The sequence below is a fragment of the Ricinus communis genome, chromosome 3 (assembly GCF_019578655.1).
Source record: "Ricinus communis isolate WT05 ecotype wild-type chromosome 3, ASM1957865v1, whole genome shotgun sequence".
Classification (NCBI taxonomy): Eukaryota; Viridiplantae; Streptophyta; class Magnoliopsida; order Malpighiales; family Euphorbiaceae; genus Ricinus; species Ricinus communis.
This window is the reverse complement of record NC_063258.1, coordinates 25,172,657-25,199,170: the sequence shown is the minus strand read 5'-3', so window position 1 is coordinate 25,199,170 and position 26,514 is coordinate 25,172,657. Positions and strand designations below refer to the sequence as shown.

At 33.0% G+C, this 26,514-nt stretch overlaps 2 protein-coding genes and 1 long non-coding RNA gene across 5 annotated transcripts; all 3 read right to left on the bottom strand.

The window, feature by feature from the left end:
• Nucleotides 1–10,304: 10,304 nt before the first annotated feature.
• On the bottom strand, nt 10,305–12,706 carry LOC107262456. 3 transcript variants are annotated; one of them, XR_003080912.2, is made up of 3 exons: nt 11,353–11,627; nt 10,925–11,260; nt 10,305–10,802 (listed from the first exon to the last, which is right to left on the bottom strand). It is a non-coding gene; the product is annotated as an uncharacterized LOC107262456 (long non-coding RNA). The 3 variants fall into 3 exon arrangements; XR_001536327.3 differs by having other exon boundaries at nt 10,305–11,036; nt 11,155–11,260; nt 11,353–11,597; XR_003080911.2 differs by having other exon boundaries at nt 10,305–11,260; nt 11,353–12,706.
• A 4,324-nt stretch (nt 12,707–17,030) lies between these two features.
• On the bottom strand, nt 17,031–18,596 carry LOC112536987 (uncharacterized protein KIAA0754-like). The gene has a single exon (XM_025159967.1). It carries the CDS (start codon nt 18,594–18,596, stop codon nt 17,031–17,033), a length of 1,566 nt encoding a protein of 521 aa, XP_025015735.1.
• A 2,155-nt stretch (nt 18,597–20,751) lies between these two features.
• On the bottom strand, nt 20,752–24,441 carry LOC107262455 (calphotin-like). Its single transcript, XM_015728404.2, has one exon. It carries the CDS (start codon nt 24,439–24,441, stop codon nt 20,752–20,754), a length of 3,690 nt encoding a protein of 1,229 aa, XP_015583890.2.
• Nucleotides 24,442–26,514: the final 2,073 nt, after the last annotated feature.

Below are 26,514 nucleotides of genomic sequence, written 5' to 3'. Positions count from 1 at the left end.
TTAATATAAAAAAAATTTAAAATTTCTGGTAATTTTATACTAGAAAAACTAAAGAATTTTTACTTGAAAGGAAAAGAATTTATAAATATTAAACATGTCCAATTGATCGTTGGCCTAGATCTAAAATTCTATCAAATAAGAATTATACAAAAATGTTCATTTAGTCTAAATTTATTAATTTTTTGTTATTTTTTATGTAAAATCTAATATAAATAAATAAATAGTATATATTTGTGTTTTACACTTTAAAATGAGATGATTGGTACATATTAATTATTTAATTTTAAAAAATATATTTTTTTATCCATCAGTTTGATGTATATAAAAATAAATTTTAGAGTATACAAGAAATTTCTAACGTAAAATTTAACTAACTTAACTTGATAGGGTGATAACCAGTGTAAAATATCTTTTATAATATTCTAAAAATTTATGCTTAAAATCTTTTAACTAAAATATTAATTAAAATTAAAGAATTTAATTATTAAAATTTCTAATAAATATTAGACATGCTTTATTGGTGGTTGGTTTTAAAATTTTTTAAAAGATATTCATTTAGTCTAAATTTAATAAATATTTTATTATTTCTTATACGAAATCTAATGAGCCAATTATTATTATTCACATGCAAAATATGTGAATGAAAAGATAGTATATATTAAATAGGTAAATAATATTATATATATGAATATTAATAATCTAAAATTAGATGATTAATATATATTTAATTATTTAATATCATATTATATATAATAATAAATAAATATAGTAAATTATAATATATTATTATAATATATTTTATTATATATATTATATATATATATTATATAATATATAATATATAATATATTTTATTATAATATCTATTATAATTTATTATATTATTTATATTTTAATATTTTATTATAGTATTTAATATTTATTATTATATATAAAATATTAAAATTATAATTATAATAAAATTATAATAAATAAATATATTTAAATAAATAAAAATTTAAATCCAAAATCTAAATTAATAAATAAACTGCTTTCTCTTTGAGAACTCCCTATCTACTCTTGGAAGCTAATAGCAGCTTCCTACAATTGAGATAATTATGATTTTGTTGATGGCTCGACTATCAATGCACATCCTCCAAGTATCATCCTTCTTAGGTGTTAGTAATTCAGATACAGCACGGGCTCATGCTCTCGCTCTTTTGCTCCGAGGGCTAGGTTCAAGGGTTGGTCGAGTGGCTACGCCCTTTTGGAACGAACTCCATCACGTGTCACCTCAGCTCTTCATGCTCCCCTAGGCTCATCCTATATGTTGCCCGGTATTGGGCTAGGAAGAGAGCTTCAATAGCTCGTGTCAGGTCAAGATCAATATGGATATTCGTTTCTATAGCAGAAGTGGATAGTTCACTAGCGAAGCTGTAGGTTTGAATCATGTTATATGATGATCCGTTGGTAGATCCAAGATGTGATCTTAATGCTTAAAAGTCGAGCTTGACAGCAATCCTTTAACAAGCCCAATATTCCTTTCTCTTTCCGTCAACAGACATGGACCAAAGGTTTTTGACCCACGATATGCTGCTCTCGTGCTGTATAAATGTTCCGTCATGGCAATAGAGATCTAAAAAGCTGGTGACAGAGACAAGAGCAGCGAACTGGGGTCTTCTTGATCAGTCATTTCCTCAATAGTAGAGGTGTAACCAATTTGTCAATATGTGCCAATGGGAGTCAAAAATGAGTAATAACCCTCAATAGAGACTCGTACGATTCAGTTCAACATGTTGTTAATTCAGGTTTGATTGCATCATATTGTTATAATTAATTGAGATTAGATTTATCATTGAATGAACTGCATTGCTGATATTGACCCAAAAAAAAAGGTAGATACAGCTAGTTCGTGAATAACCAACCATCATACTGTAAAAATTGGATAGGTTCGATCTATGGTCATTAGGCCTCCTAAAAAGATTTATTAAATTCATTTAGTTGTTCCAAAGGATAAAAAACGGCTAGTGTATAATTTTTTTTGACTCATAGAGGGATCAAATGGTATAATCCTTTTGTTAGTAGCTTGGAGGATTAGAAACAGGGCCAAGCAAGGGGGACAACGAGTTGGAGAAATGGAGGTTAGGGCTCTAGAAGGATTTGGTATTTCTCATACTTTACAAGAAATACTTACTTATAATCTGATCATATCAGAGCTCGACAAAAAGTGCTTGGTACTACAATCATCGGAGGAACAATACTTAAACCTGAAGACGCTCCAGAATCTTTTGGATTGCTTGTTCGAGGACTATGATCTTGGGCTCTAGAGTTGAATCATTTCCTTGTATCTAAGAAGAACTTTCAGATGAATAAGAATGAAGCTTAATCGGAATGAATCATAATTTTTCTTCTATGATTGATCGGTATAAACATCAACAACTCCGAATTGGTTCAGTTTCGTCTCAATAAATAAGTGCTTGGGCCAATGACAAAGGATCTTAGAGTGTCACAGGTGGGGCCATGAAGGTCTAGTCTCTTAACGCGTTCTTTTTTCTTCTCATCAGAGTTATTTCAAAAAGACTTGTCGCAGTAAGGAAGAAGGGGAGAACAAGCACACTTAGAGAGCACAGTATAGGGAAGAATTGTATGTTGTGTTCGAGAAGGATGAATTGCTCTAAAAAAGGAATCTACTGATTCTCTCCCAATTGGTTGGACCGCGGTTATGATTATTTACTTCACGGGTGAGGTCTCTAGCTCAAGTCCATGATGGCCCAGTCGTGCCAAAGAAAAGAATAGAAGAAGCATCTGACTCCTTCTGTATGCTCCACTTGGCTCGGCAGGATATAACTCAATTAGTAGAGCTCCGCTCTTGCAATTGGATTGTATTATGGGTTAGATATCTAACTGTCCAAGAGGATATCCTATATTTTTTTATTTTATATTTTATTCTCTCGCCTTTACTTGTAGGAGTATGTCTTAGATCTGTCGATTATGTTATGGCCAAAGTCCTATTCTTGGCGATCCAGTGGAATTGGGAGAAGCCGTAGGTACTATTGCAGGTCAATCCATTGGAGAGCTGGGTACTCATCTAACGTTAAGAGCATTTCATACCGGCAGAGTATTCACAAGGGATATGGCAGAACATGTACGAGCCCCCTCTAATGAAAACAAAAATTTAACGAGGATTTGGTTCATCCGATACATACACATCATGGGCATCCTACTTTTCTATGTTATATAGACTTGTATGTAACTATTGAAAGTCACGATATTATACATAATGCTACTATTCCACTAAAGAGTTTCTTTTTAGTTCAAAACAATCAATATGCTGAAATTCGGGCGAGGACATACACTTTGATTTTTAAAGAGGAAGTTTGAAAACATATTTATTTTCTTTCAGCCTGATCTTAGGCCCTGACTCACCCGCTATGGACGAACCTTGCAGAGGAATAAGTTTTCGAGGCATTGGATTTTCACCAATGTTTCATTGCTCAAGCCGACATTCTCGCTTTCGCTTCGTCTGCCCCCGCTCGCACGGGTGGAAAATTTTAATAAAACTAACTATTATCTCCTTTCGTGTTAATTTAAGAACTAAACCGATAATTTAATATTACAATTTGATCTTTAAACTTATTATCAAGTATCAAATTCGTCCAAAACTAATTCTATTATCAAACTAGAATAAAATCTTATTTTTAACACAATTTAATTTTAGTATCTAATTTATGATTATACATGTAAATGTGGATGAAATTACACATCTTAATTTCAAATATCCATGCATGATTGAATTAATGATGGTTGGTCCATATATCTATTAGGAGATTTAAAACTAGCTTATTTATAAAAGTGTTAATGGTTAAAAAAAAAAGTCAGAATTTTTGTGTGGTTAACAACTTTAATCAATCCTTTAATTTTGTCAAAAACAATCCTATTTCAATATATTTTTTTGGATAGTTCTAGATAATTTCTCACCCTTGCTAAAATTAGAAAACTGATTAAAATTATTGAAGCAAGCAAAAGTTTTACTTTTTATATTTATTAAGTTCTTATATAATTAATGAGCCACGTGCGTGAAATATTAATATATAAAAAACCTAAGCATCTAAAAAAATTTCAATTTTAGATGTTTTAACGGTAATTTTACTAATTATTTTTAAATTTTTAATTATTTTCTAAAATATTATCTGGCCACTAATTATATTAGTCTTTACTGATTTGATTTTTTTTTTTTTTAAAAGAAAGAAATGTCGGCAACACTTGGTGACTCATCCAATAAGTCAAAACGTATTTCCCAGGTCTTTCCCAATTTGTAGCTTTCATTCTAGGGTTTCTTTAGTTCTACGTCATCTCCATATAATTTCCTTCCCTAAATTCACTTTATATTCCAGCAAACAATCCATTTTATTCAGATACTCACGGCAGCTAGAAACACCATTTGTCTCTCTTCAAAGCCATCACTAAAAAAAAAAGGGAAATAATGACAAATTGAGACTGTCGCTAAAGGGATTATTTCATTGGTAAGACAACTTTGCGACGGACTTACGATGGAAACCATCTGTCGCTAAAGTGATCGTCACTAATCACTTACCGACGAAAATTTTAAGTTTGTTCCTAAGTTAGCAACGAATGAGGCAATGGATAATCATCGGTAAATGGTGGGAAAGAGTTGTAAAGTTGGCGACGAAATTAGAGAGAGTAGCGACGGCTTAGCAAGGCACGAGATGTCGTTAAAGATATCCAATTAGCAGCGGATTGTTTCCGTCGCTATAATGGTAACGGATTGTCCATAGCCGAGTCATTGTCATATAGCAACGTATACCGCCCGTCGCTAACTTGATAAATATAACGACAGTTTTTCCCTTGCTAAAGCGCAGACCTTTGGCGATGATTTTGGTCCGTCGCTAATTTAGAATAGACATGTCCCTGGCTTTCCGCTTCTATTATCAATGGATTATATGTCCGTTGCTAATTTAGTTTTTTTAATTTTAGTGTGTTGCTAATATGTCACTACTTGACTAGTTTTTTAATATAAAAATATTATTTATTTATTTATTTATTAATACTGTTAGTAAAATGCATATTATAGAGAAATTATATAAAAAATGAGAGAATTTATATATAAATCAATAGACAAATTAGAATACAAGATATAATATCATAAAGTATATTCAATATGCAAAATTATAAAAAAAATAAAAATAATTAATAGTCAATAAGTAAATGATCAGGATCAGAGGCGGACAAAAGAGGGTCCTGTGGAGATGCAAGCTGGCCGGAACGTGACATCTTTGTAATGAGGCGTTGCATGTCCTCAATTTGCTTATGCATCTGCTCCTGCATCTGCCACTCCATAGTGTTTCCATGGCTGCCCACTGCTCCTTCAATGTCGCTGCCCACTGATCCTCCATCTTTTATTGCAACTCCAATCGTACTACTTCGGAACAAAACCATATTTGTATAAATGAAACGTAACTAGTTTCGCTTCATGAAACAATGCGGTTCTAGCATCTTATGCTGGTTACATGGACATTATTTTTGTGTCATGCATCAGTTCTGGTTGACTACATGTGAATTTAATAAAAAATTTGTACCACTAATAAATTTCGGGTTCATAAGTCTATTTATGAAGCCTACTATACATCCACTGATGATCAAATCTCATTCTTTATTCGTGTGTTATTTTGAATATTGGAAATAATACTCTTAAATTAATTAATTAACCTTTAAATAGACTGAATATGCATATTCTTAGTCATATTATTAATTGATTTTTTTTAATACGCTTAATAATATCTTATAACTTCATTTCTTTGATAGGTAGGGACCTACTCATTTAGAAATACGTTCATATGACCAAGAACGGATACACGATATCTATAAATATATAGAAAATTTGGCAACAAATGGCAACACAACTACAAGGGTCTGAGCTGATGTCATTACCATGATTTAATAAAGTATTTCTGATAGGGATAAATTAATTAGTAAGCTGTTGTGATGAAAAATAAGAATGACCAGAAGAAGGATATTATACTGCTCTGGAACATTGAGAAATCCTTATCACTGGTGTGGTGGAGAGTGAAGACTTTTTGGAATATTAAAACCCCAACCTCGTAGTTTTTAATTTATGTGGGGTTTCCTAGTTTAAGCATGGGCTACAGTCATTATTTTACAAATTTCTTATCTTTACATAAATTTATATTAAATATTAAAAAAAGATATATTAATGGCTTTAGTGGTAAGTAAAACCTACAAGTTTTTCCAAGAGAACCGTGTAAAATTATCTATATACAATTTTATATGTAATATAGATCATTCGATAACAATTTTTTTTTTTTTTTTTTTAAAAAGAAGATAAGAATTGAAGACACATATAAATATTCATAGAGATATTCAAAGTAGAATTGGCTGTTTGATGATCTTCCTTTTGGCTTTCGGATCATGTAAGAGGCCTTATCGTTCAAGTTAGCGTATTTATTTTTATTTATCAAGGCATCAAGAGAGAACTACGAAGGGGATGAAAAACTTTTCATTTTTAGATTTTCGCTTATAGAATTTTACATGATTTTTAGAAAAAGTATTATCAGCCTTTCTAAAATTGTTTATATATTTGTCACAATTCCTATAATTGTTAATTATTTTTAAATTATATCTTCTTAATTTATTTTTTTGAGAATATCTTAGTTATTATTTTTGGAACCAATCTTAATTATATGTTTTTAAAACTTCATAAATTCATAAATTTTAATTTAAATTACCATAGTATAGCATTTTTTTTTTATCTTTTTTCTATATTTTATTTTAGTTTTTGTTATATTCTTGAAAGAAAATTGCCCCTCCACTGATCGAGTTCGAGTTCTGTCCTGCAAAGCATGACCTAATTCGAATCTTAATCACAATTTTTTTTATTAAAATATATAGTCAATATATATGTATATACCATAATAATAAAAATATTTTTATATTGTGGTATTAAATAACCGACCAATATTTAACAATTTAGTGCATAGATTATGATATACACTTAAAGTAAGCAATAAGTTTTCAAGAAATATATATAAAAATAAAAGTATTATGAAATTGAATTTATTAAGATGGTAGTTCAATGAATGAAAGAGTGTTAGAGCCCAACTAATAGAATTGGACTGAAATCTAACCAATACCAAAATGAGTAGAAGTAGCCACTTGGTTGATTAGACTTTGACCCTTACAATTGTTTACGTTTTTTATTACGTAGCGATGTGGAATCTTTAACACTTTTCCTAAAGTGCAATTAAGATTTGACTTTGATGCCTAGATGTCATTTGAAATTAAAATTCTCTCCCTTAAACTTGAGATTTAATTAAAAGCATTGGTAATACCGAACCAGACTGTTGGGAGTAAACATCCAAACGAGAAGCCGGAAAATCAAGATTCTGAATCAGATCTACTCTGATACCATATAATAAAATTGAATTGATTGATTAAGATTACTCTGATACCATATAATAAAATTGAATTGATTGATCAAAGTGGGAGTTAAATGAAGGAGAGAGCATTATAGCTCAACAAATAGAAATGAATTCAAGTCCAACAAATACCCAAATAACTAGAACTAACCACTTGATTGATTGAACTTTAACATTTATAAATTATTTATATTTCTTATTCTTTAGATATGTGAAATCTCTATTAAGAATAAAATAAAAGCTAAAATAAGAAAATGAAACAATCTAATTACATTTCTTTGGTTCAATGGTACTATAATTAAAAATTTGAATAGAAATATTTTAAGCTACCATTATTTTCACATATCATAGAAGAAATATTGTATACTAGTCATCGCCCTATAATATTAGGTTAGCTCAATTTTATGTTAGAATTTTTAATATATTTTTAGAATATACATCAACTTATATGCTGAATTGATATATAAGTGGTATATTAATAACTATTAATCATCTAATATTAAAATAAAAAATATTTATATACAATAAAAATTTTTATAGTAATATTTTATTTAAAAATAACCTCTGCATAGTTATAAAAAATGTCAACCTCAATTTGGATTAGTTATAAATAGAAATAAGATAAATTTCTTAAATTTCATCTTAAAAAATGTTCCTCTATATAGTAATAATTATATATATATCATTTTTAGAAAAGGATATATGATATGTTATGTTTTATTCTAATATAATATATTTTTTTAATTTTTATTTATATAATATGATGAGATATTGACGCATTTTATCTCCAATTATTATAATTTTATCAATAAAATAATATATTAAAATCAAAAATAAAATTTAATACTCAAATCTTCATTAAATTATAAGTTATTTACAGTTATAAATTACTCAATTCTAAATATATGACTATAAAGATATTTTAGAATAGAAAAGAATTGCCCAGTTAGTTTATCACATTTATTAGTACTCTATAGTAGAACGTTGTCCTCCTATATGCAGGATGTGGCTGCTTCATCTAGGGGAAGCACCAAAACTTTAAAGAGATTCAAAGACTCTACTCCTCTTTGTTTTTTCTTTTTTGTTTTGTTTTTCTTTTAAAATTTCAAAGGGTTTAATATTTAGTGGTAGAATTATTTTTCACTTTTAAAGAAGATGAAAGTTTTTTTGTAAATAATTTATAAAATATATTTACTTGCTATTATACAAAAGAGTTGTTAATTTTGTATTTGAATAACATTTTAAGTTTAAATAGTAAATTTAAAATAAATAAAATGAAAATTCATTATTTTTATTTAAAAGCAATTAAATTTTTATAAGGAGAACATAGAAAACGTGTTAAAATTTGTATTACAAAATTTAATTATAATTTAGAAAATAGAAAAAGCTATTATCTACTTTCATTCTAGAAAAATAGTATAAGTAAACCAAAATATTATTCTTTATTTTTATTTGAAATATTTTTTAGAAATTAATCTAATTTTCTATAAGTAAACATAAAAAATTTTCAAATTTTCAAATTAAAAGAATAATATCAAAATATTATTTTAAGAGAATATGATCTAAAATTACTAGAGAAATTCCTTATTTATTTATTTATAGAATAAGTGGCTTAAATTACAAGAAACGAACCTTATAACCAAAGGCTTGGTCACATGAATGCAACCCTCATTAGCTAAAAGAGAATAAACTTCTTGCATGGTTGTTATTCAACATCGTATCCACCTTGTCTTGGACTATGTTTACTGGGATAATGTACATCGTTACAGTAATAAAATTATCATTACATGTTTTTATTATTTTGTATGATAGTAATTTTTTTTAATATAATAGAATAACAAATATATTATATAATTATTATTCTTAATTTAATGTAATATCCAGCATAAAATATATATATATATATAATTACTTACAATATATATTTATATTTATTTTTTTAATATTTTATTAATATAATTTAAATACCTCTAGTGATGAGATTCTGGCAGCTGCTGATCGAATTTTAGAGACTGTTATCGGATTTTGATGACTGTCGTTATATTCCAATCATTATAAATATTAAAAAATATCTTAACATTATATTTTTATAAACTAAATATTAAAATAAAAATTATGATTACATTACATTAAATATTTTTTATTATAATCAAATATGGTAATATAATTATTCACATTACATTATAATTTTAATTATTTTAGAAGATTATTACGCATTACATAGTACCGATTATAGTCTTATAAAATTGCTTAGTTAAAAAAAGGAACCGTCAATTCCATGCTTTCAAGTCCATGGTAAATTCTAAATGGACATGGCTTTAATAGGCCGAATTCAGCTTAATAGCTTTCTTTACAGAAATATAAAATTAACTAAATATCAATTAAATCTCAATTATATTATTTATAAAATCAATCACAGATGAACTAAAAATCAACAAAAAAATTATCTAAAATTAACTGTATAATGTTCTAAATTTTTCCAATTTATTATATTTCCAAGACTTCATTTCCTTAATGAACTCGATGTGGAATAATTTAGCAATGGCTTAACTTTCTATATATATATAAATTAAGTAATTAAAAATAGAGTTTAGGAATATTTATGTATACTAATATTTTACTTTTTCTAAGAAATTTTTTATTATTATATTATTATTATTAAAATATATAATTAATTATAACAATATTATAATTAAATTAATAAATGTAAAACAAGGATGGGCAAGTGAAAGAAGTACCTGCAAGAGTTTTGCACGGCATTTTATCAACTGCGCTAACTGCGTAATTGTCATGATGGAATTAACATCCACCTACTTATCAAAAGCTACTTCTTATCATAATTCCTTATTACAGTGTTTAGGCCACTTTCTCTTTTAAAAGAAAATAATGATCAACTTCATTAACTCAAGAAAACAGCTCCGCAGGATACAACAGTAAAAATCACGCCTAGTGAAAAGCAATCCAAGAAAAGTACCTCCTTCCTTTGCTCCTCTCTAACCTTCTTCTACAGTACCTAGGGTTTAGGTCTGTGTTTGGAGGCTCATGCCAAGACATATGACTAGCATTTAAATGAGATGCTCTAGCCAACACATGAGCAATCTCATTTTCTTGTCTTTTCACAAAAAAAAAAAAAATAACTTAGAAAGAAAGTCTACACAAGACATGCTAATAGGACCAAACTCAGTGATATCAAAAGCATTATCTTTCACAGCATTAACCACGTACGGGAATCCATTTCAAAGTTGACTTTTTTACAACCCATCCTTTTGATCCATGATAAAGCTTCTCTCAGCCACATTGCTTCTGCTTCCCTCACCTCAGCGAGACCTTCAACAGTTTTTGGAGATGTCTGGGCCACTTACATAAATACTATAGATGCAATAAATCAGTTCATTCAATTTAAAACATTAATAATGTTGATACAGATACAGAATGAGATAATACACATAATTAAAAATATTATAATTGGAAAGAGGTAGCAGAAAGCATACAATCCAGGTGGAGTTCTAATCAAAGGATCCCAACTCAAAATAATACTCTTGCAGTACTGTTGAGCTTGAGGCATAGGACATATCTCATACCCGCACACCAATTAATGGGATTCTTCAGATTATATTTTTTAAGAAAATAATAAGATCAAAGCTTTAGAAATGAAAAGAAATGTTATTACCATGTAAGGATCAGATACAATTTCATTGACAAAATATGAAATTGGAATTACCCATGAGCTCTCTATCACTGCAACTGCGTTCCCTACCCATCTTTCCTTCTATCTCTCTGTCTCTCTCTACTTTATTCTTCTCTTTAATAGAGTTCAAATGCAAATTCTAGCATAAAATTCCAGAAAGTCCCATGGATTAGAATAATCTAAAGCAGTTGTATTTTCATATAGATATTATCTATTCTTATTGTTACTAACCTGGAAAGTTCCAAGGATCAGACTTCCAGACATCAATTTCAGGGATTATAGAAGCAGGCAAAGGGCAAGAAAACACCTTTCTTGATTGTATACTTAGATTCCAAATTTAGCTTTATGTTTTGCTTTCTCGTTGGTAAAGGAACTGAGAAGGCGATGTGAGGGTATTCTTCGAGCACTGAAATTTAAGAGTGGTATCGGTTAATTTACTTCTGAAACCTATAGTGAGTTTTAGGCAACAAGGGAGGTACTTGGGCTCTCATCATGCATTTGGCCCATAAAATTGATAGTAAAATTACAATTTTCCACTTTGAATTTATGATTCCTGACTGAATATCTTAAGACTACCAAAAAAGAAAAGAACTCTGGGAACCATTGATACTTGAATTTAACCCAATTAATCTGATCTTTTTATCAAAAAAACTGGAATTTCATTAACTGAAAACGATGGCTTTGCGAGTATCAAGCAGTAAGAGTTCCCTTAACTGAGGAGGAGGGTTACATAAGTTATGCAACATAATCAAAGAGAATGAAGCTCTTGCTTAAGCACAATTTTTGCTACATAATCTGCTGGAGTGTTTGTTGTTCTTTTAACATGCCTAAAAGTAAAATCAGGATTATCCATGTCCAATCTGGAAATTGCTAAAATAATAGCTTCAATTTTCCAAGACTAAAAGGTCCTTATGAACTTTGTCAACAGCTTGAACCACTTCCATTTCATCAGATACAAAAATGGCATATGTTATGCCCATATCTATTGCGAGGGGCAAAGCCTCCTTTAGGGCCAAAGCTTCCCCAACTAACCCAAACTTGCTACCATTTTCCTTGTAACACCATTAACCAGTTCCAAGCCCACGTACCTTTCTCTATACGAGAAGGCTGCATCAACATTGAAACTCAAGATGCCAATTGGAGGTCTGATCCAAATACCACCAGTAGGACCAATTTCTGTCGCCACAAGGGATATGAATAATTGAAGCAAACAGAGAAGCACAACTTTTTATTTCCAAGTGGGCTCTGTATCCCACACGGTTTTAGGATTAGATACTTCATGCATTAAGACTAATGCATTAGGCATTTTCCAAATTTCCCAGCAGATAAGCATGATATGATCAAAAAATTTTGCCTTGCTCCAAGCTCCCAAAAGAGGCACAAATACACTTCCACCAGTCTGCCACAGAGAAGAAGCCAATAAAAGATGTCTATACCCCAATAAACTTGAGAACCACACCTTGAAAGGCTCGTTGTACAAAAAGAGCATATACTCTATCATTTCACTTTCCATATTGAAAATTCTACACTGAGGGGATTGGAGGATACCTATGAGATACAAGTTTGCATTTACTCCTAAATTACTATAAGAAAGGCGCCGAACGAACTTTTTATTTTTGTCTTTAGAGTCATGTTAGCATCCAAGAGCAATTTTAAATGATGAGATTGTAAGATACTTGAAGAAAAGTCTTAGTTCGAATCTTATCTTCCACTTTGTTATTAAATCTAACTAAGATAGGCTTCTATATCTTTAAACTAATAAAGTTCGATCTTATGCTCTTGGAGGAATTATTGAAATTTATATTTTCTAGAGCCGCAAAGAGAGTAGGAATCTTTCTTGCAATTTCTGAAGACATGTAATTAAGAGGGAGTCCATAGTGATATCCAACTCACTGAATAGGACATCTGGCAACCTATTTTTTTTGTAATCAAGGAACACCTCACAACACCTTCTCATTCTCTATTACATGTTGAAATTGGAAAAGGAAATTGCAGTTATCTTGATCCTTTTGAACCATGAAATCATTGCACGTTTTCCATGGGATATGGACTGCACAACCTTCTTAACCTCTGGACTTATTGATTTCTCTGACCATAATTTACCCACCAAAATTTAGCTTAGTTTATTCATTTGGCTGCTTAAATAATGGCAAATTCAATACATATCATGATAACTTATTTTATTATATGATCGTTATGTAACTCATTTGATAATCCTTCAACATCATCCACTTAATAAATACTTAACTGAAGCCACTGTAATAAATGGTAGTGAAAATAAATAAAAAGAAAAGATGAAAGACAGGGAAATAGAGGATGAAAGGAATGCTGGTAGGTGTCACCATCCGATCTGTGGGTCCGTGATCGGCACTAAAAAATAGGTAGACGTAAAGTCGCTAAATCCCGTAGTAAGTCTGACCATTTTCTAACTCAAACCAAATGCAATCCATTGGCACTTTTTCACAATTAAACCTTAAATCATCAAATATTATAGATTAAATTCGGTCTGCCATCATAATTAAACAAGACTTGAATTTATATAAAATTATAAAATTATAAATCGGAAATTTCTACTGCAGAAATTTTAGATTTTTTTTAAAGATCAAACATACTAATAAAATCAGTTATTTTAAACTCGAAGATAAAGGAATCGGGCTGTAAAGAAAAGAACTGCAGAAAAGCTAACACCTGAAAAATAATGAAATTGAGACTGTCAGTCTCGAGAGTGAGTTAAATCATATATCCCAAAAACGAACACAAACACTTTAATAAAATATTTGTTTAATTTAAAATAAAATATTAAGTCATACAAAAATATGTATCACGCTATGCTTCTGTAAAATAAATTTCACATGCTACGGGACGAAGTACCTCAGTAAAACCCTAATCCCTATTATTAACAGCCTTAACCATTTGGCTCTCTCGTTCCAATAGAACTGGCGCCCAGAGAGCGAAGCTCGACCAAGATCCTTAAATCCAATCTAGTCACTTAAATTTCCAATAAAGCCGGCACCCAAATAGCAATACTTGACCAGAGACCTTTACTCCGGCAACTCACTCTACTCAGCCCAGAGAGTTAAACTCGACCAAAACAAGTCCTAAACCATTATTCTATTACCTTACTCAAATTTATACCAGTATGCACGTGGTCCTGATGCAACCCATCAGGTGACATGTTCTACTGCCGTCTCGTCCTAAGTCAACATGCACTCACAATAGCATTAATGCAGAAACCAATACATATATCAATAGTAATTAAATAAATAATTAAAATATTAATTATTTAATCAGAGCTATTACGTAAAATCTTAGCATGATACATGTAAACAGATATATAACTTTAACTCACAGTTCTGACAACCTCCTAGCTCTACTCCGATGCCTCGAGTGGAGCGAACCGAACTAACAAATTTATCTAATCATGGAAACAATTAAATCAGTAAATATAAAACCTTTAGCAATTAACCTTAGACCTAGACTTATAGAATTACTCTCTAAGAATTTCGCCTCGGAAGAATTCTACCGAAAATTTGGCAAAACCTCCCCTAAATTACGAACATCTACCCCTCATATAACGGATCCAAGACCTGCCAGAGAACACTTCAAATATACAGCGATTGATTAACGGTACTCAAGCCACCATAACTGCATTAATTTTTCCGACTCTGTAACACAACATAAAATACGATTATTTACAGATGGTCCAACAATTAATTATTTTATCTAATAATCCTCACAATATTTTTCTAATGCTCAATACAATTAAATAAACACATAATTTTATATCAACAACCTCTAAAATCTAAGATTTAGAGAATTACCGAGACGCTTGATCACTTAGTCGACTCACCTCCAGCTGCCGGAATTCGATCGACGATCCAAACACGCCTACGGACTCGAAACAACCCTCTAATGATGATTCCAGCTTCCGATCTTCCAATCCGACTCCCGATCATCCGGAAAAATTTACAAACGATTTCTGTCGCGATTTTCAAACGGAGTCCGATCGCCGCGAAACTGGTGCCATTGGAAAGCTTGAGCTGAGGAGATCCGAATATGCCCTCCGATCGGCCATCCCTCGCTGGAACTCATCGGAAAGCTCGAAATTCTGGATGCATTCACCTCGTCGGGACTCCTTCCTCTGGGCACCAAAGCCGATACCGCAACTCCCAAAAGGAAGCTCTCAACTTACTGTCAAAAAGAGACCAACCCTACCGCCATAATGCCCGAAACAGTGGTGATAGCCGCTGCCCCCTTCTCTTTCTTGCATACCACTGCTAACACTGTCACTTCTTGCCGCTGGCCACTTCACGGCTGCCATGGACGTCGCACCTCCTTCTTTCCTTCTCCCCGATCCTCTCCCTTCTTCTTTTCTTTCTTTATCAGCATTTAGTCCCTAAACTTTTCGTCTTTACCATTTGGTCCCTCAATTTTTAAATTTATAACAATTTCGCCCTGCAAATTTCTGATTAATCCTCCAACTTTATTTTAGCTTTTTAATTAAGTCCCTAACTATTTAATTTGGGCCAAATTGAAATTATTAAAAATATAGAATTACTTATTTACTCTTGCTTTTAAATGTAAAATTATCAAAATACTCTTACCGACACATTTAATTACAAAATACTAACCATACAAGTTTTCATTTAAAACTCTAAATTAGAACAATTATATTTTCAATCCTTATTCCAAAATTAATTGTCAATTTACTCCTACCACTTAATTAATTTAATTAATCAATTTATTAACTATTTTTCAATTAAAATCAACACCATTAACTAATTAAAATTTGCTATTTCCTAATAAATTCTTTTATAAAATATTATTTACTAATTCTTTCATAACTCTTAAATATAGAATTTTAGTTCAGATATTCATATTGGGGAAAAAATTAAGTGACCAAAAATATAATTTATTTTTTAAGAAATTTACTTCATTACTTTCTTAAAAATCAAACTAATTAGATATAGAAAAATAATTCTCTTATTTTATTCGAGCATTGAAATTCTATTTGAAATCTTTCCAATTAAATTATTTAATAATAAAATAATATTAATTTAAATAAAACTTGTTATTAATCATTACTAATATTATTATTGTTAAAAAAAAAATCGGATATTAAGTCTAATAAGATTAAAGGGAAACCTTGGAAAGTTGTACTTTAGAAAATAGTATATCTATGTATGGGTTTTACAAAATTTACTAGAAATACCTTTCTGAGAACATGTTGCATTTAGAAAAACATAGCAGTGTTTTTGCTATTATATTATTCTAGATAATTAACAATTACATATAGCTCAATTTCTATTTACCATTACAACTGACCAAGTTAAATGGAGACACGTATTTTATAGTATAGTATAACCAATTTCTTGGAGATAATACTTGCTATAAATATAAATACTAAATCTCAACAAATTCTTACTGGAGACTTAAAGATGCAAAATAACATCTTTTTTATTTTATGAAAATAAGATATATTAAGTTATAATTTCATTAACAGTAAAAGGACACAGTGTTTTTTTTTTGCATTAATTCAACGACGTATTGGTGCAATTATTGCTGCTCGTATAATGGCCTCTTGATTTACTGGTGCAACTCACATTATACGGAAGTGCCTCTTCATTGACTATAGTAGGTGCAAATGACCTTAGATTAAATGATATAATGGTTATAGGTGCAAATGCCTCTTGATTTATTAGGAAAACTGCTGTTTGTGGAAATTTTTCTTGATTTATTATTCAAGCAATTGTTGCAGGTGCAAGGGCCTCTTGACTTACCGGTGTACCCATTATAGGTACAAAAGCACCTTAATTTACTGGTGCAACTATTCTAGGTGGAGATGCTGTTACAAGTTCCGGTGGAATGGCTACAAGTGTAAGTGCCTCTTGTATTACTATAGGTGGAAGTCACACTCGCTTTGCTAGTGCCACATCCATTGATGGAAGTGACTCTTCTTTTGTAGGTGGAAGTGGTTCTTCTTTTGCAGGTGGAAGTGACTCTTGCTTTATTATTGTTGCAGGTGCAATAGACTCTTGACTTACTCGTGCACTAGCTGGAGCTGAGAACGCATTTTGATAAACTAGTGCAGCTATGGCAGGCGAAAAAACTTTTGTGTGTACTGATGGAATTGCTACAGGCGCAAATGCCTCTTGTACCGGTGCAACTGCTGTAGGTGGAAGTTCTTCTCGTTTTGTTGGTCCAACTGCTATTGATGGAAGTAACTCTTCTTTTATTGGTGCAAGTGGTGTTGGTGGGATTGGCACTTCTTTTATAGGCGAAATTGCTCTAGAGGGTGGTGATTCATCTTGTTTTATTGGCGCAACATTTGCAGGTGTGATTGTCTCTCGATTTGTAAATGGTGCAACTGCTATAGGTGGAAGAGCCTCTTGATTTACAGGTGGAAAGGCCTCTTGATTTATTATTGTTGCAACTGTTGCAGGTGCAAGAGAATATTGACCTATTGGTGCAGCTATGGCAGGCGGAAATGCTTTTGTGTGTATTGATGGAATTGCTACAGGCGCAAATGCCTCTTGTACCGGTGCAACTGCTGCAGGTGAAAGTTCTTCCCGTTTTGTTGGTCCAACTGCTATTGGTGGAAGTAACTCTTCTTTTATTAGTGCAAGTGGTGTTGGTGGGATTGGCTCTTCTTTTATAGGAGAAATTGCTCTAGGGGGTGATTCATCTTGTTTCATTGGCGCAATATTTGCAGGTATGATTGTCTCTCGATTTGTAATTGGTGCAACTGCTATAGGTGGAAGAGCCTCTTGATTTACAGGTGGAAAGGCCTCTTGATTTATTATTGTTGCAACTGTTGCAGGTGCAAGAGAATCTTGACCAATTGGTGCAGCTATGACAGGCGGAAATGCTTTTGTGTTTACTAATGGAATTGCTACAGGCGCAAATGCCTCTTGTACAGGTGCAACTGTTGTACGTGGAAGTTCTTCTCGTTTTGTTGGTGCAATTGCTATTGGTGGAAGTAACTCTTCTTTTATTGGTGCAAGTGGTGTTGGTGGAATTGGCTCTTCTTTTATAGGCGAAATTGCTCTAGAGAGTGATTCATCTTGTTTCATTGGTGCAACATTTGTAGGTGTAATTGTCTCTCGATTTGTAATTGGTGCAACTGCTATAGGTGGAAGAGCCTCTTGATTTATAGGTGGAAAGGGCTCTTGATTTATAGGTGGAAAGGGCTCTTGATTTATTATTCGTGCAACTGTTGTAGGTGCAAGAGAATCTTGACTTATTGGTGTAGCTATGGCAGGCGGAAATGCTTTTGTGTGTACTGATGGAATTGCTACAGGCGCAAATGCCTCTTGTACTGGTACAACTGGTGTAGGTGGAAATTCTTCTCGTTTTGTTGGTCCAACTGCCGTTGGTGGAAGTAACTCTTCTTTTATTGGTGCAGCTGGTGTTGGTGGGATTGGCTCTTCTTTTGTTGGCGTAATTGTTGTATGTGGTAATTCATCTTGTTTCATTGGCGCTGGAACACCCTTAGTTGTAATAATAATAATTCTATATATATATATATATATATATATATATATATATATATATATATATATATATATATATATATTAAAAAAAAAAACTCTCCTTTTTCTCCTCCCTCTCTCTCTTTTCCTTCCTCCCTCCCCTTCCCCCTCTCCTTCTCATTTTCCTTCCTTCTCCTCAGCCCGTTCCCGTCTCCTGCCTTGTCGCAGTCCTCCCGCTCCTTCCCGCCGGCGTCGACCAAAGGTGGGAGGCTCATCGTCGGTTCGGCCTCCTGCCGTCCTTTCCGCAAACCGGCCGGAATCGGACTCCCCATCCCCAAAACCCCGGAAGCAACCCTCCTCCGTCGGAAAATCCTTACCGGCCTTGGGAAGTGTCGCGTGAGCAGCGACTTTCCGGCCCCCGATCCGCCGCCTTCCGGCCACTTTCCGGCCAAAACTCTTGTACTTGGACTCCCTTGAGCGTGGCGCTCCGGTTGAATTCAACATTGGCAAGACCGGCCGGACCCGGTGTTTTCCCGGACGCGAAATATTTCAATTTTTAACTCGATATAATTTTATTTAGACTCTGAAAAAAATTTTGTTTTAATATTAGAAAGTTATTGTGCTATTAATTGCTTGTGATGGGTAGTTTAAAAATAAACCAAATTAAATTGTTTGGGTTGTGGTGTTTTAGAGTCGGGAAAATATTAGTGCAGTTCTTGTGGCCCGGCTCCTGTTATTAAATTTCAGCATGTCTGATATGTTTTTGGCAGGTACTGGACCCGTTTTACGGGGGGTAAATATCCATAATTTAGGGGAGGTTCTATCAAATTTTTGGCAAAATCCTCGAGTCCAATTTAATTATAGGCAGTCGACCTTAGGGTCTAAGTCTAGGAAAAATTTTCGAATGTCTATTAATTGTATGTCTTTTGTTATTAGATAATTCGGCCTTCCTTGACTCCACCCGAGGCGTAGGAGTGGAACGCATCAAATCATGAGTTAAAGTCATTTAATCTTTGTGCTATTGCTAGTCTGATTTTAATATGCTATTTAGAATTTGTGCTTAATATGATTATTAGTATCGCAAAATAAATGATTTCACTTGATTATTAATATTTGAAATAATATAAATATTATTATTAGTATGTTATAATAAGATAAACGTTATTATTTTTCCCTTCACAAATTGCACGTTGTTTTACCTTAAATCTTTAATCTTTATTTCGATATGTGTTGGTTGAGTTCATCGGATAATGATATTTATTATATGTGATGATTGCGAATTAGGAAATGTGGCTTGTAGAACATGCCTTTGATGGGTTACATCGGGACTGGCGTACACCGGTAATGATCATGGACATATAATAAGATATTTATGGGTTTGCCTGGTCGAGCATGGCTCTGGGCTGATTTGTGTAAATTCACGGAGGTAAGGTCCCCTGGTCGAGCATTGCTCTCGGGGGCGCCCGATCTTATTGGATTAAGAGAGCCGAATGGCTACTAGATTTCTTATTTGGATACTTAAGTGACCAGACTGGAGGTAAGGTCTCTGGTCGAGCATTGCTCTCGGGGCGCCAGTCTTATTGGATTAAGAGAGCCAAAATGGCTGTTAGAATTTGGGGTTAGGGTTCTACTTAGCCACACGTTCCGTGAAAGTAAAAATGTCTTTATTTATTTACACTCTCTCCTTTTATCATTTTATTATTACGGTGTATGATTTTATATTATGATTGCAATTATATTCAGAAATTGGTATATTGTTTTGAATAATTAATATATCATGTGAAGGTTGCAATAGTCCTTAGATTATTTGATTTTGACTCACTCTCGAGACTGACAGTCTCAGTTGTAAATTATTTTTCAGGTGGCAGTTAAAGACCTTCTTCGCCATCGCACATTTGACAGTCCGACTTCTTCTTCTTCGGACTTTTGTAATTATCTTGTACTTCTATACTTGTCATTATTACTCTAGAGTATCCGCAGTAGGAAATTTTAAAATTTATATAACGATTATTTTTACTCATGTTGGTAATATGATGATTTATTATGCAAGACAATTATGACTACTTTATATTTTGATAATTGTATATCTGGTTTTGCGGGATGGTAAGGCTTACTACGGGTTTTGGTGGCCTTAAGCCTACCCATTCCCTAGTGCCGGTCACGGGCCCACAAAGTGGGTCGTGACAGGCGCGACATTTGCAGGAGGAATTGCCTCTCGATTAGTAACTGGTGCAACTCCTATAGGTGGAAGAGCCTCTTGACTTATAGGTGAAAATGCCTCTTGACTTACTGGTGCACTAGCTGGAGGTGAAAATGCCTTTTGAGACACTAGTGCAGCTATGGTAGGCGGAAATACTTTTGTATGTACTGATAGAACTCCTATAGGTGAAAATACCTCTTGTACTGGAGCAACAGCTGTAGGTGGAAGTTCTTCTCGTTTTGTTGGTCCAACTACTATTGGTGGAAGTAACTCTTCTTTTCTTGGTGCAACTGGTGTTGGTGGGATTGGCTCTTCTTTTATGGGCAAAATTGCTCTAAGGGGTGATTCATCTTGTTTCATTGGTGCAACATTTGCAGGTGGGATTGTCTCTCGATTTGTAAATGGTGCAACTGCTATAGGTGGAAGAGCCTCTTGATTTACAGGTGGAAAGGCCTCTTGATTTATTATTCGTGCAACTGTTGCAGGTGCAAGAGACGTTTGACTTACTGGTGCAGCTATGGCAGGCTGAAATGCTTTTGTATGTACTGATGGAATTGCTACAGGCGCAAATGCCTCTTGTGCCGGTGCAACTGGTGTAGGTGGAAGTTCTTCTCGTTTTGTTGGTCCAACTGCTATTGGTGGAAGTAACTCTTCTTTTATTGGTGCGGCTGGTGTTGGTGGGATTGGCTCTTCTTTTGTGGGCGTAATTGTTCTATGTGGTAATTCATCTTGTTTCCTTGGCGCGACATTTGCTAGTGGAATTGCCTCTCGATTAGTAATTGGTACAACTGCTATAGGTGGAAGAGCCTCTTGACTTATAGGTAGAAATGCCTCTTGACTTACTGGTGCACTAGCTGGAGGTGAAAATGCCTTTTGATACACTAGTGCAGCTATGGCAGTAGAAAATACTTTTGTGTGTACTGATGGAACTCCTATAGGTGCAAATACCTCTTGTACTGGTGCAACTGATGTAGGTGGAAGTTCTTCTCGTTTTGTTGGTCCAACTGCTGTTGGTGGAAGTAACTCTTCTTTTCTTAGTGCAACTGGTGTTGGTGGGATTGACTCTTCTTTTATGGGTGAAATTGCTCTAGGGGGTGATCCATCTTGTTTCATTGGTGCAACATTTGCAGGTGTGATTATCTCTCGATTTGTAATTGGTGGAACTGCTATAGGTGGAAGAGCCTCTTGATTTACAGGTGGATAGGCCTCTTGATTTATTATTCGTGCAACTGTTGCAGTTGCAAGAGACGCTTGACTTACTAGTGCAGTTATGGCAGGCGAAAATGCTTTTGTGTGTACTGATGGAATTCCTACAGGCGCAAATGCCTCTTGTACCGGTGCAACTGTTGTAGGTGGAAGTTCTTCTCGTTTTGTTGGTCCAACTGATATTGGAGGAACTAACTCTTCTTTTATTGGTGCGGCTGGTGTTGGTGGGATTAGCTCTTCTTTTGTGGGCGTAATTGCTCTATGTGGTAATTCATCTTGTTTTATTGGCGCGATATTTGCAGGTGGAATTGCCTCTCGATTAGTAATTGGTGCAACTGGTATAGGTGGAAGAGCCTCTTGACTTACAGATGGAAATGCCTCTTGACTTACTGGTGCACTAGCTGGAGGCGAAAACGCCTTTTGATATACTAGTGCAGCTATGGCAGGCAGAAATACTTTTGTGTTTACTGATGGAACTCCTACAGGCGCAAATACCTCTTGTACTGGTGCAACTGCTATAGGTGGAAGTTCTTCTCGTTTTGTTGGTCCAACTGCTATTGGTGAAAGTAACTCTTCTTTTCTTGGTGCAACTGGTGTTGGTGGGATTGGTTCTTTTTTTATAGGCGAAATTGCTCTAGGGGGTGATTCATCTTGTTTCATTGGCGCAACATTAGCAGGTGGGATTGTCTCTCGATTTGTAATTGGTGCAACTGCTATAGGTGGAAGAGCCTCTTGATTTACAGGTAGAAAGGCCTCTTGATTTATTATTCGTGCAACTGTTGCAGGTGCAAGAGAATCTTGACTTATTGGTGGAGCTATGGCAGGCGGAAATACTTTTGTGTGTACTGATGGAATTGCTACAGGCACAAATACCTTTTGTACCGGTGCAACTGCTGTAAGTGGAAGTTCTTCTTGTTTTGTTGGTCCAACTGCTATTGGTGGAAGTAACTCTTCTTTTATTGGTGCGGCCGGTGTTGGTGGGATTGGCTCTTCTTTTGTAGGCGTAATTACTCTAATTGGTAATTCATTTTGTTTTGTTGGCCCGACATTTGCAGGTGGAATTGCCTCTCGATTAGTAATTGGTGCAACTGCTACAAGTGGAAGAGCCTCTTGACTTACAGGTGGAAATGCCTCTTGACTTACTGGTGGACTAGCTGGAGGTGAAAACGCCTTTTGATACACTAATGCAGCTAAGGCAGGCGGAAATACTTTTGTGTGTACTGATGGAATTGTTATAGGTGCAAATGCCTCTTGCTCTGGTGCAACTGTTGTAGGCTGAAATTCATCTCGTGTTGATTGTCCAACTCCTATTGGTGCCATTGTTGTTAGAAGTGGTCTTTTTATTGCGCGTGCAGCTGCTACAGGTGGAAGAGCCTCTTGATTACTAGGTGCAAGAGACTCTTGACTTACTGGTACGTTTGCTATAGGAGATAATGCCTTTTGATTTACCGATGTAGCTATTGCAGGCGGAAATGCTTTTGCATGTACTAATGGAATTGCTATAGGTGCAAATGCCTCTTGTACTGGTGTGGTTGTTATAGGTGGAAGTTCCTTTTGCTTTGCTGGTCCAACTATTATTGGTGAAAGTAACTCTTCTTTCATTGGTGCAACTGGTGTTGGTGGTATTGACTCTTCTTTTATAGGCGCAATTGCTTTAGGCGATAATTCCTCTTGTTTCTTTAGCGCAACATTTATAGGTGAAAATGCCTCTTGATTTATAATTGGTGCAATTGCTCCAGGTGGAAGAGCCTCTTGATTTATATGTGCAATTGTTGTAGGAAGTGATTCTTTTACTGCGGGTGCAACTGCTATAGGTGGAAAAGCCTTTAGATTTGCAAGTGCAAATGTTGTAGGAAGTGGTTTTTTTACTACGGGTGGAACTACTACAGGTGGAAAGGCCTCTTGATTTACAGGTGGAACTGTTGTAGGAAATGGTCTTTCTATTGTCGGTGCTATTATTAGTGGCGGGAATGGCTCTATTTTTGTTGGTGCAGCTGGTGGTGATAGAGGTGGAGGTGTCTCTTTTACGGCACAAATGCTTTTGAGTTGATTGCCAATGTCAGGTTTTCCTGGTAAAATAAAGGGCCAACAATACATACTGATATTACTGATGGCCTCACAACAAGATTCAAAAGGATTCAGAGTTACTATATTGCGATCATTGCCAAAGATTGCAACTTCATAGATGGCCTTCAAGCATCCGCCAATGCCAATAACAGGTGCTAAGCACTCCCCAAATGAAGGTACATGAGGGATTGGGATCCGAGGAGAGACCGGAAGTGTAATTGGAATAGGACGAGGGATTGGAATTGGACGATGGATTGGAATTGGGCGGAAATGAAATAATGGATGTGGAAAGTGTAACCAATTTGGAAATGCAGCCACAACGCTTATAAGTGCCAACAGAAGAACTAAACGAGTTTGAACTATTAATGTCGCCATATTGATGAACTATTTCGAATTACACTGTAAGGTATTTATACTAATTTCGATTGAATTAATTCATTGATGGGTGTGCAGACTTTTAGAACCATTTAGTGTCAATATGCAATCTTTTCAACTTTCAAAATAAATACAACAATTATTATTATTATTATCTTTGACTTCCTTGATCATCTTTTTTTTTTTTAATTTCTTTTCCCATATGGGCTAATTGCAAATCCATAGGTTTTGTATTGACTACGGCTACAAGCTATGTACATTTTTGAGTTGTTTCAATTAAGATCAGTTAATTCTGAAGAAAAAAGCTCCGAATCAGTAAATGTGTTAATTAATAGACATTAAGGAGTCACTTTTGATAAGGGATTCTATTTATATAGTCTCATTCTAATTGTCTTTCCTTTTGTTTTTTTTTTTTTCTTAGTTTTCCCTTGGAACCAATGAGAAAGTTACTCGCGATCTTCATTAATTTCTAATTATTTGCAATTATTTGACCTTATGTTATTACACATATGGAAAGCAAAAGAATTCTCAAACCATCTATAAGTTGGTAACAGTTTTGCTTGATTTATATGGAGATATTGTTGGTGCTGGGAATACTTCTTGCCACAGGAGGAAACTCCCATGTCAGAGGGTATATATATATATATATATATACACACACAAGTTTGATTGAGTTCAACAATGGCCTTGCAACATTTGTCAGAGGATCTCGTAAATGTTAATAGTATAAAAATGTTAACAAATGTTTAACATTTAATCATGAAAATACTTAGTTTTAATCATTCTAGTAATGACTTATGTTAATTTCATTAATTGTTTTGTATCTATTTTTATATGGTATTATAGCAAGAATGATACCATTTTATTTTGTGACTAATTCAGTTTAGATATTATTGCCTTTCAAGAAAAGAATGTCCTTTTGTTGATTTAAGATGGATAAACTTCATTTTAAGAGAAAAATACTTATTTGAATAGATAATTAAATGTCCAAATTTCATTATACTTAAAAGTGCTAGAAATTTTGTATTATTAAAGTTTAATAATGTTATAGTATTTTCAACAAATATTTTATAATTTTACCAGTTCTAACAAAATTCAAGAGGGCAAAAAAAGAAAAACATAACATTCATAAAAACGCTGATATTAATGTTCTGATACGATCTAAATAATTTAGGCGTTTTAATAAATAAATATATTCTTATTTGATTGTGTTTTATACGGTTTATTTTTTCATATTCTATTAATTAATAAATCTTAAAGAATTAACTTTGTTTTACATAAATAATTATATAGCTTTTTATCTCTATAAATTTAATAAATTAATCATTTTTAATTTAATAAATATATTAATTATTACATGATCGGCTATAATTTTATAATTCTTTTCATTATTTTATTTTCACATTTTAGCTATAGCAAGTTTATATTTCTTTTTCCTTAGAAAAAGCTTCTCTTCATGCAAATAGCTCATATTCACACGTTTATACACAATGAAATATGAAATAATTATACAAAAATCATGAATTTTTGTTTTGGCATTTATCTGTGGTTAAATGATTGAAAACCCTAATTTAGATTATCTAGAAAACGTTTAAATTTATATTATTTGAGATGATTATTATTGATTAATTATAAGTAAAAATTGATCAATGAAAATAATAATATATGTCAATAATTGTAATAGAAACCTAATAATATTAAATGTTATGATTGTTAAAGTTGTAAATCTAATACAGCAATAATAATTTTGTTGACTTCAAGATTAATGTTTTTAATTTAGTTGCTCAATGGGCTTCACAAATTCCAAATTCCGAGTCACTTAATGGACTGCCAAATACTAGGCCCTGAGCTATGTGCATTAATGGCTTAAAAAAGCATCATTTAATTTTGAAGAAAAAATAAATAATGACATCAAAAGACAATCTATTTCATAATTACTAGTTAATACAGTTTAGGATGTTGGTCTCTTTTCATAATTACTAATCTAATAAAACCACTCATGAGCATATGTGAGATTTTAGGTTTTTATTTAGATGACTTTCTTCTTTATTTTGTAAAAGTTAATATAATGGA